The sequence below is a fragment of the Microplitis mediator genome, chromosome 3 (assembly GCF_029852145.1).
Source record: "Microplitis mediator isolate UGA2020A chromosome 3, iyMicMedi2.1, whole genome shotgun sequence".
Classification (NCBI taxonomy): Eukaryota; Metazoa; Arthropoda; class Insecta; order Hymenoptera; family Braconidae; genus Microplitis; species Microplitis mediator.
The window spans coordinates 11,982,833-11,995,052 of NC_079971.1; the positions used below are offsets into that span (position 1 = coordinate 11,982,833).

Below are 12,220 nucleotides of genomic sequence, written 5' to 3' on the forward strand. Positions count from 1 at the left end.
ATCGAACCCAGACCAATTCGGTATCGCGCCGAGTGCTCTACTAGTTGAGCTATTCGGCTCTATACTATATTCCGTTCAATTTGATCTATAACAATATCAATTAATCGATCTATACGGCGTACTCGGGTCCAAGATAATCCTTTATTTTCAAATCCTACATCTCGAGGGGAGTTAGTATTAACAGATGATCTAAAAAAAACTTATAATGATGAAATATTTCTACTTCATGATAGTGGTGGGAGTAAAAAAAGATTTTTAGCACTCTTAACTGCAAAAAATTTAACTCATTTAACTAAGTGTGAGCAATGGTTCAGTGACGGTACGTTTAAATCAGTACCAAAAATCTTTTGCCAATTGTACACAATTCACGGTCTTAGAAACGGTAAATCAGTACCTTTGGTATACTTTTTAGCACCTGATAAGACGAAAAATACTTATATAAATTTTTTAAAAGTTGTACGAAAGAGTTTCTCCTTCGCGTATTATGTTTGATTTTGAAAAATCATATATAGAAGCTGTTAAAGAAGTGTATCCCGGCGTCAAAATTGTTGGATGCTATTTTCATTTTTCACAATGTATTTGGCGCCATATTCAGTCATGTGGTCTTCAACAAAAATACAACACAGATGTAATGTTTGCATTCAATATTCGATTATTAATGGCGTTGGCGTCTGTTCCAGCTGACGATGTAATAAGTGCATTTGAATTTATTACATCGTTTAAAATGACCAGAACTCTCGGGATTTTTTTGTACAAAAATGGTTGGCGGAAAACTATTTATTTTCAGTAAATAAGACTTTTTCACTGAAGCACCAAGCACTTGGAAGTGTCAAGGTGGCTAAAACGAATTTTTGTCCGTTGCCTTTGACATTTTATTAAATAAAATCCGAAGAATCCTGGTCATCTTAAAATACTTCAACTCCCAAGGCGCTTGGTGCGCTAGTAGGGGTGCCTGGTTGGCTGAAACTGATATTTTTCACTCCCTGTGTCATTTTCTTAACAGAAAATCCAGGGAGAGCCTTGTCAATTTGGGCCACTTCAACACCTGGAGTACTTGGCCCGCGCGAAAAATATAGATCTCGGGAAAATAGTATATACCCGGCAGAAAATAGTATATAAATAATTCCGTATTGTACTATGAAAATGAAAATAATTTCGAAAAAACAGGTTTTTATTTGAAATTCTCGAACACCGTTTGAGTTAAAGAGATAAAAATTGAAGTGAATTATTTTTATTCGACACCAAATCTACTCCCTAAGTTTGAGTCAAAAAAGCCATGGGGGCAGCATTCCTATATTAATCCGGCTATGCCCTTTTGGAGGCGTATTTGGCATGACTTTTTACAGAAAATTTTTTTGTGTGATTTAGTGTTCCTGATCTATCTATTCCATGTTATTGAATGTCTTAGAATTGCACAAAATAATTTCTACGGTAGTAGTTAAATGTTCTGAATATATTAATCATCAGTGATTCTTTTTGATTTTTCAGATTCATGACACATATGTGGGCCATGTTTGCAGTTGTATTTTTAGCTATATACACAGCCAACTTAGCAGCTTTCATGATTACTAGAGAAGAATTTTATGAATTCAGTGGAGTCGATGATCCTCGCCTTGTAAAACCATGGTCTCATAAACCGATGTTGAAGTTCGGTTCAATTTCCTGGAGTCACACAGATAGTACATTAGCAAAATATTTTAAAGAAATGCACTCATACATGAGAAATTTTAACAGAACAAATGTTTTGAAGGGGATTGAATCAGTTATCAATGGGTGAGTCTGCTCAACGTTTAGCTCTTGATTCAATATAACTTCATATAATTCAGCACTTTTAATTTTTTTCATAATAAATTTATTAGATCTTAACGTTTTGTATATTTCTCGTTCATACCTTAATTAAATCGAAGCGATAAATATTAGTTTTCATAATATTTTCCGATAAAATCATTTCTTTTCTAAGACTCAAAATAATTTTTTCGGAATTCAGCGTACGAATTCCAAAAGTATGACTTTCTGCGGAAAATTCTGAAAAAGTTCAAATTTATCAAGAATAGTTTTATTTCTTCAAATAAGGTTAATGCCATTTGTCAAAACTCATCCCCAATAATTACTCACAATTTTCTAAAGAAACAATACGACAACGAATTGAAGTTTTCAGAAAAAATACAAGTTTCCGTAAAAATACTATTATAGAAAAAGAAGGTGATCTGAATAAACCAAGAACCGAATCTTGACCCTTTAAAGTATGAGAGCCAGCACTTTACTATGTGAGCTATCAGAGTCTTGTACATAATAAGCCTTCTTAGGTAGATTTTTTTAGAAATCGGGCTATTGCAATGGGTCTCATGATCGAATTATCAAGGAATTTTGCCACCATATATCTTATTTCACCTAGTAGAGTCAAAGAATACCACCCACTCAAAAGTTTATACATGTATGTATGTATATATATATATATATATATATATATATATATATATATATATATATATATATATATATATATATATATATATTAGGGTGGTCCTTATTTTGGACATTTTCGAATTTTTAAGCTCCCAGAGGCTTATGTGGTTCGAAATAAATAAAAAAAAATATCCTTAAAGTTTCAGGTCTCTATCTCAATTTTAACCCGTGCCGCACAGCGATGTAAGTTACCCATTTAAATAACACGGGGTTTTTGGCATTGAAGCTTAAGTTTTTATTCCGGCTAAAGTAATTGTTCGAAAAATTTGAAACTCCGTAGACTTTATCCTTATATTAGCAGCTACTCCTCAGAATTTTTACAGATTTTCAGCTACTATAATTTTGGGGCTACAGCATGATGAAAAGAAAAGAAAAAAAATTTTTTTTATTTCTATCTAAAATTTTTTTTAAGTAACATATCAAATCACTCTGCATCCTTTTCAGAAGTTCTTCCTTTTTCATTCTCGCACCCAAGTGAGTGAACGGCATATCTTTGTTGCACTAATACAGTAATCAGGAGCATTTTTTTTCAATTACAACAGAAAAAATTCCCTTAAAGTTTAAGCTCTTAATTCTAACAGGATGAGTTACCGCAAAATTTTTTTTGTGATTTTTTCAAGAAATATATTTGTTTATGTTATTTGACTGAGTGTCTTTTTCAAAAATACACAATGCATTTAATTGATTTCTGAGATCAGTATGTCAATGCCACTAATCATATTATGTCCCAGTTTAACAGTTGATAAATATTATCAAAAAATTAAATTTCTTTCAATATTTGCTTAAATAAGTTGGTCACCTTTAAGTTTATTATTTGTTTTAAGCAATAAATAATAAACAAAAGGTTGATAGTTTTGTGTATTATAATATCGAAATAATTATTCGTTTACAATTTTCTAACTATAATAAATTATTAATAAAATAGATCTCTTTTATAAATAAATGTAATAAACTTAAAAAATCACAAAAACAAAATTTGCGACACGTGGTCCCGTTGGAATTAAGAGCTCAAACTTTAAGGGAATTTTTTTCTGCCGTAATTGAAACCGTTTGTGAGGTGATCGTAATAAATTTAAAAAATCCTTTTAAGGAACACTTTACTGCACACTAATGCAAAGTTCCTGATTACTGTATTAGTGCAACAAAGATATACCGTTCACCCACTTAGGTGCGAGAATGAAAAAAAGTAAGAACTTCTTATAAGGATGCAGACTGATTTGATATGTTAATTGAAAAAAAATTTTAGCTAAAAATAAAAAAAATAATTTTTTTCTTTTTTTTCATCATGCTGTACCCCCAAAATTATAGTAGCTGAAAATCTGTAAAAATTCTGAGGCGTAGCTGCTAATATAAGGATTAAGTCTACAGAGTTTCAAATTTTTGGAACAATTACTTTAGCCAGAATGAAAACTTAATCGTTCAATGCCAAAAACCCCGTGTTATTTAAATGGGAAACTTACATCGCTGTGCGGCACAAGTTAAAATTGAGATAGAGACCTGAAACTTTGAGGATATTTTTTTTTATTCATTTCGAACCACATAAGCCTCTGGGAGCATAAAAATTCGAAAATGTCCAAAATAAGGACCACCCTAATATATATACATTAGGGTGCTTCGTTTCCGGTGAAAGTATTTTTTTCGATGCTCATCAAGCAAAATATTGTTTTTTATGCTGAAACAAAAATTCCTGCCAAGTTTGAGCTCTTAATTACAATTTCAAGTACATTCCATTTGATTTCAAAGATTTCCCATTTAAAATACATGTAAATTAAATTACTTTTTTTTAACTTTTTAATACTCAGCTGCATTTTATGATATCGACGCGGTTTCTGTAGCAAATTGTAGGGCATTTGGTGTTCTTCAAAAGTGCCCATAGTTACTTAGCTGTAATTCCAGCTGTTTTACTAGTGTCCATTGCGGAAGTTATTTTTTCTATGAAATTGACCTTTATAGACTTGCGGAACGTAAACCAATGAAAGTACACTAAAAATGCTAATAGAGATTTCATAGGAAATTTTATTCCCTTCAAAAAAAGTCCTATGAGTCAAGTCACTAAAGTCCATAGTTTCCGAGTTATAGTAATTTTAATAATTTGAAAAATATAATATCAATTATAATAGTTTTTTTTTATATTTTATTTTTCAAATTATTAAAATTACTATAACTCGGAAACTATGAACTTAAGCGACTTGACTGATAGGACTTTTTTTGAAGGGAATAAAATTTCCTATAAAATCTCCATTAGCATTTTTAGTATACTTTCATTGGTTTACGTTCTGCAAGCCAATAAAGTTCAATTCCATAGAAAAATAACTTCCGCAACGGACACAAGTAAAACAGCTGGAATTACAGCTAAGTAACTATGGGCACTTTTGAAGAACACCAGATGCCCTACAATTTGCGACCAAAACCGCGTCGATATCATAAAATGCAGCTGAGTATTAGAAAGTTAAAAAAAAAGTAATTTAATTTACATGTATTTTAAATGGGAAATCTTTGAAATCAAATGGAATGTACTTGAAATTGTAATTAAGAGCTCAAACTTGGCAGAAATTTTTGTTGCAGCATAAAAAACAATATTTTGCTTGATGAGCAACGAAAACATACTTTCGCCGGATACGAAGCACCCTAATATACATATTTGGGTGCTTTATTTCGGGGCCAGATTTTTTTTTCTTAAGTGCATGTGGAAAAAACCCATAGTTCAACACAAAAAAACGAATTCTCGCGCAAGGGAAAAAATTCTATGTCGATTACAGGCCTAGCTCATTGAAAAATTTGATTTTCCCATTTAAATAACATAGCAAAAATATTTTTTTTAGCTTTAAATATTTTTAACCTCATTAACAAATTAATAGACCGAATTGACCAATACATACTTTTGTAGGAAAATGAACGCTCTACAAAAACTGTTACTTATCATTTTTCGATAAAACCATTTATTCAAAAGTTATTAGAGCTTGAAGTAAAGTTGGAGACCTTCTAACTTTTCTGGTGAAACTATCAGACTTATCACAAAATTTTCTGAGGTCTTTTTTGTTGACAACTTAATTCTCTACAAATTATTGTCAGTAAATTTTTTTTAAATTCCTCATTGTTTTCTAGTCATTTTCATTTCAATGTCAAGCTCTTGAAATCGATCAGAACCACTTTATTCAGAGCTTGAAATTAAAATGATATATATATATATATATGTACGTTGAATGGACCTTTGTGTGACCCCCCGTTTTTGTTTGCTAGATCTATCCTTAAAACTGCATATTTTTTCGTCCTTCGAGGATTTTTGTTTCTAGCCAGGACTTTTAACAGGATATCGAATTAACTATTATATAGCCCCTTGTGTGACTTATATGTATACTTTATATATAAGTCACAGATCGGTACGTCACATAGATAATATACAGAGATATCGTAATATTATCAATAGATCTGTATCGAATTATAGAACGCAAATTTAAAAAACAGTAGTCTCGAAAAAGTAATCAAAACTTTCATTGACTCGAAATAAAGTACCCATAATTTTTTCTTATGGAAATTATTTCGCTTTTGGCAGTAGTGGCTTCTTCAAAAGGATTAGCTTCATTGTGTTCTAGAATTCATTTACTTGTCAATATAACTTATTAATATTTGTATGTGTATGTGTATGATTACGTGTGAGTTTGAGTCATTTTATAATTAACATCCATTAAAATTTTCATCGTATTGATTAAAAAAAAACTACTTGAACAGTTGAAACTAGAATTTTGCTGGTCGAGAGCTTGATATTTTTTTGATTATTTTGATATCCTTCATGTCTACCTGAATCAGCAAATTCATTCTGACGATGTCGACGACGAAAACAGTATAATATAACTGTTGTTCGCTATTTTCTTCTAATAACTTAAGATTAAATGGTCTATTTAATTTTCCTGATTAAACAACTGAATTCAATCGAATTGAAAATTTTAATTCTGTTATATTCTGTTAAATTTCGTAAGACGGAATCCAACCGAATTAAAAGTTTTGATTCTGTTATATTCTGTTCATTTTGGTAAGGCCGAATTCGACCGAATTAAAAATTTTAATTCTGTTATATTCTGTTAAAATTGAAAGTTAGTGGTCCTAATGGAGCTATGAAACAAATGGCCTGCCTTACGCTTAGATACAATACTTTTAAACTTAGACTACTCAGTGAATCTAATGCCCTAGCCTGGGACTACTGTAGGGAACAAATTAATAAAAAAAAAAATGATCACCAAAGGTGGTGTACGGACTAACAATAAGGCAGTGTTATTAAACGGTGAAAATGATTCAGGAAGTAGTTCAGCATTTAGTTATCATCAGTGTATTTTTAGAGGTAAAGTCTACGATACAAAGTTGTATACAATGTCAATCAAAACAAATAACTCAAGTATTATTGCATGATAGACAGATGGTGCAAATTTGTAATTTCTCTTGTAAAAATGGAGATGCACACATGCAAGTCGAAACTTTAAATGTTACACCAGTAGCTAATCTTGAGCAAATGTGGATAATTACTAGTTATACAGAAAATATAATAGATTTTCCAGTATCGGCTATAAGAGAGAAATTAGTGTATAAATGTATAAAATCTGAGAATTTTGATAATGACAATAGCTATCAGAAATATTTATATATTCAACCTAACGATTTTTAAATTCAATAAAATAATTCGAACATTACAAATGACAAATATTGTTAACAATTTTTAATTTTTTCTCACCAAAGTCTTGTTCAAAACAACAAATTATAGTGATTATTAATATCTTTGCTGTTGACTGTGTACACAGGACAAAAGGTATACTTAGCTTGGGATATTTTTTCTCAACCCAACAAAGTTTTTATGGGCGGGAAGGAAGCTCAAAATATTCTTTGGTGAAGTAGAAGTTTTTTGGATTTGAAAATGTTGACATAAAAAAAAAAATTCATGCGATTCTTGCAAACGACTTAACAATTTCGAATTCATTTCAACTAAGATTAATTCGGAGTCAGGATCAGAAATTCGAGGATTATTTGCGAATTAAACCGAATGAAACCGATTTAAAAATTTCGAATTCGTTTTAATTCAGTTTCAGTCGGAGTCAGAACCAGAAATACAATGATTATTTTCAAATAAAACGGAATTAAACCGATTTAAAAATTTCGAATTTATATTAATTCAGTTTAATTCGGAGTCATAACTAGAAATTCAAGGATTGTTTTCGAATTGAACAGAATTAAACCGACTTAAACATTTCGAATTCGTTTGGATTTAGTTTAATTTAGAGTCGGAACCAGAAATTCACGTATTATTTCTGAATTAAACAGAATTAAACTGAATAGAATTTTTTAAATTCGGATAAATTCTGATTTTTCTGCCGAATTAGGCAGCATTTATTTTTCAGTTAGGTACCGAATTAACAGAATTTATCTGAATTGAATAGAATTAAAAATTTAATTCGGTTGAATTCAGTTGTTTAATCAGGGTTTAGACATAATAAGAGCTAAATTCTAAAAAATTCTGCCAAGTCATATAGTGGAAGTCTTAATTGGAAAATCAGATCTTTGATGTATCGAAAGAGTTTATATATAGATTAGACTGTTTCAAATTGAGCGACTATTTTTTTTTTTTTTTGAAGAACTTTGAAAAATCGAAAGGGTATGTTAAAATATGTTGACAGTTAAGATATGAGCTCTTAATATTAATTCTCATTAGTCGACATGGTATAAAATTCAGAACGAGCAAAAACAAGTTCTTCGAATTGTATCAAACTTTCACGTCGGTTATCTTGTGAATGGTTGAATTTATGCAAAAATCATAGAAGACCTTTTTTGTAGGTCGGTAAATTTGCTACAAAATGTTGGGGAGAAATTTTCTGTATCTTGATTTTTTCGGAAGTTATGTATTTTTTACCATGTTACTAAATGAAAAACCGAAAATTATAAACAGCCACCTCTAAATATTAATATTAAGAGCTCATATCTTAACTGTCAACATATTTTAGCATACCCTTTCGATTTTTCAAAGTTCTTCAAAAAAAAAAAAAATAGTCGCTTTATTTGAAACAGTCTAATATAGATGAAGTAATAGCGGATCACATTCCTCAAACGATAAATAAGTTGGAAATGGCAGGATATATGTCAGCAGAAAAGTTATATACTTCAAAAAATTATCGCTTATGTTATAAATGTAACAACCTAAAGAGAAAAAAAAATCAATTATGGTGTTAGAAATTATACACTAGACTCTATCAAAAACATCGACTAGTTTTTTTTTAAAGTACTCTGAAAATATAGATTAAAATACCGCAAAAATGATCCTGTTAAAATGTCAGTTCATAATTATTAATATGAAGGGGTGCCTAATCGCGACTGTCTATTTCCTATTTGATTAACATAGAATTTGTTTAACTTTCCGCTAAGAAACTCGACGATTTTTGAAAAATTCGGAAAGTTATTGTTTTCACCTCGATCGCGTCTGATCGCATTTGATCGAGGAGATTCGAAAACATTGGCGAATTACGAAAAAGAAAAAATTTTTTTTTTTCAGTTTTTTATTGATTTTTCAGAAACGATTCGAATGATCGACTTCAAAATCTAATCAGCTCTAGAACTTGATAAAACACGTCGATTGCTGCCTTAGTCATCTCAATCGGATAATTCGTTCGAGAGTTATCGCGGGAGAAAGAAATGGTAAAAACGGTTTTTACTAATATCTTTGAAACAACTGACCCAAACAATTCAAAAATCTTATCAGCTCTAGAACTCAATAATACGTCGATTGCCGCTTTAACCATCAAAATCAGCCAATTCGCTCGTGACATATCGTGGGAGAAAGAAATGCTAAAAAACGTTTTTTTTTTTCGAAAACAATGGCACACTAAAGTATTTTTGAGCTCGAAGAGCTCGAAGAGCTCGAAGAGCTCGAAAATGTATTCACAACAACGTTTTCGAGCTCAAGGAGCTCGAAAACAGCGGGAAGTGTTGGGGTTGGCCCGCAGGGAGACAGATTTTTTTTTTTTTTTGAGTTTGGAACTTTATCACGCATTTGAAAATTAAAGTATCGGAAAAATTGATGAACATTTTTTTTCTGAAATTGAACGCTCTACAAAAAAGGTATCCTATCATTTTTCGATAAATTTGAATTTTTAAAAGTTATCCAAGGTCAAAAATTAATTTATAGCAAAGTTTACCACTATTCAACTCTTTTAGCAAAACTATCAGCCTTATCGTAAAATGTTATGGGACCTTTTTTGTAGACGATTTTATTTCTTTTACATTATCTCTATAAAAGTATTTTGAAAATTTACATTGTTTTCTAGTTATTTTTACATTAATGTCAAGTTCTTCAAAAAGTAGTGTTTTGATCGATCTCGAGAACTCGACATTGAAATAAAAATAACTAGGAAACGAGGTGGAATTTGAAAATACTTGATTGAAAATCATTTATAGGGAATAAAATTGTCTACAAAAGAGTGTTATGTCCAAATAATTTTTTTTTCATTTTTATAATTATTTAAAATAATTATTTCTGAGCTCCTCTTTGAAAAGCGCGCGAAAACGCAGCGTCAGCTTTTTCACCTTTTTATGCGGCAAAGAATAGTGGGAAAACACCTGCAATAAGTTTAACGAATAAATAATAAACTGTCGTCACTTTCCACCAATGACGATAATTAAAAATTCCCCATCAATTGTCAAAGCAAAGTTTATAAAAAGCCTGAGCACCATGGCTCAAGGCCTTCAGTTCATTTTTAACTTCTTGGTCCGCGTAAACGGCGTCGATAGCCCGTAATCTTATTGCAGAAATCTTCCGACGTGGCAATAAGTAATCGTCGCTGATTTAGGTATCCAACTGATTAATTTCGTGTAGGATATTATTTTATCAGTTACGGTTTTCCAAATTCACTTTAAATAAATTGTAAATCGATCTAGGTATCCGGCTGATTAAGTTCGTGTAGGATATTAATTTATTCATTTACGGTCATTATTTAATAAATTAAATTGCCAATTGAGTTAGATACTCGGCTGATAGTCAACTATCGTGTAGAGTATAGTTCTTAATTGCAATTGAAAGATCTCGAAGATCTATCCGGTTCGAGTGAATTGTGACACAAATCACGTGAATTTGTGATCTCACTTTGTGCCGAGTTTCTGCGCATAAAACCCCTTTTGGGTGTGAAAAAGGACGCATTAATAAATAAAAATCTGTTTAAAATATCCGATAAGATAAATAATCTTATAATACAAATTATATAAAAGTTGTGAAAAACTAGAGTGAACAAGTGACGTTCTGTTAAAACGTTGTAAATTAAAATATAATAAAAGATCAAGTTCATCACTCAAGCCGTTCGATTTTCATTCGAAAGTAGTACATAAGATATCATCCTATCAACCCAGCCGCACCCATTCTACCAACCTTACAGGAAGGCCGAGTGAGCTGTTTAGTTCTGGAGGGATAATAGCTGCCGCACTAGAAGAATTGACATCGAAAGGTAGGTGAAAGAACTATTTTTCTATCATCATAAAATTACTTTTGGCTTAAACAAGAGCACCAGTCTCTTTGAAGACGTTTGGGTTCTTAATTTTCGAAAAGATCCACTATAAATAATAAATTATAGGAAGATAATTTCTTCCTCGTATTCTTTATTGTTGTCCGCACCCTCCAACCCGCTTGTCCAAAAATTACTATCGCTACCAAAGGGAGAAATCCCGGATAAATAATTAAAAATTAAGCGGCGGACATAACAAGAGATTTTTTGAAGTTTTGTGATAAGTCTGATAGTTTCGCCGGAAAAGTAAAAAGATCTAGGAATTTACTATAATTTGACTTTGAGCTCCAATAACTTTTGAACAGATGGAATTATCAAAAAAAAGATAAGTCTCATTTTGTAGAACGTTCAATTTCCTACAAAAATATATTCTGAATATATCTGTACAATAAGCCAGGGCCGAGGTACACAATTTCGAACTTCAAATTTTTTTTCCTATATTATTTAAATGATATCAAAATCACGAAGAGGCACCTCTTATTATTAATGTTAAGAGCTCAAACTTTACCATAATTTTTCATCATCATATTTCAAAATATTTCCACAGTAACTAAAGAAAAAAAGAGTAGTCCTTTTTTTGGCCCACCCTAATAATGAGGTAATGGAAAATTCTGTTTCTTAGAAATTTGCCGGCTTGTCAATTGAAATTCTTGCTAAACTATAAGAGATAAGTCTAAAATGAATGAGTTCAATTTTGTCAGAAATGATTTTGTCTAGAAAAAATTTCTCAATAACATTGCTTGCAAGCTCAACAGTTTGGCTGTAACTTCTAGTATAATGAGGTACACGGAAAGAAATTTTTGTTAAAAATTACCGTTAAATTCACTGTAATCGTGGGACATAATACGGCGCTTTTATTTATTACCATTTTGAAATTAAAAATTACCGGAAAATTTATTTATTTTGAGGTTAGACTTCATAAAATTTACCGAAAACCCAATAAAATTTACAGTAGACTACGGTAAAATTTGTTGAAAAAAATTAAAAATTATCTCACTTACCGACAAATGATTAGGTCCTGCCATTTGTCTTATGATTACAGTGAATTTAACGGTAATTTTTAAAGAAAATTTCTTTCCGGGTAATGAATAATTCTGTTATTTAGAAATTTGCCAGCTTGTCAATCGAAATTCTCGCTATACTATAAGAGATACGTCTACAATGAATCAGTACAACTTTGTCAAAAATAATTTTTTCTACAAAAAAATTCTTATTAACGTTGCTTG

The 12,220-nt window shown here is 30.8% G+C and overlaps 1 protein-coding gene across 9 annotated transcripts in view; it reads left to right on the top strand.

Annotated features, from left to right (window-relative positions):
- LOC130665417 (glutamate receptor ionotropic, NMDA 2B) overlaps positions 1-12,220 on the top strand; it is a 1,452,633-nt gene that overhangs the window by 1,163,348 nt on the left and 277,065 nt on the right. For all 9 annotated transcript variants that reach the window (XR_008989544.1, XM_057465786.1, XM_057465780.1 and 6 more), the window contains one exon: positions 1,489-1,773. Coding sequence is in view for 8 of the 9 variants with exons in the window: in XM_057465786.1 (XP_057321769.1) it covers positions 1,489-1,773 (285 nt within the window). In the remaining variant the exon portion in view is untranslated. The remainder of the gene's footprint in view (positions 1-1,488; positions 1,774-12,220) is intronic.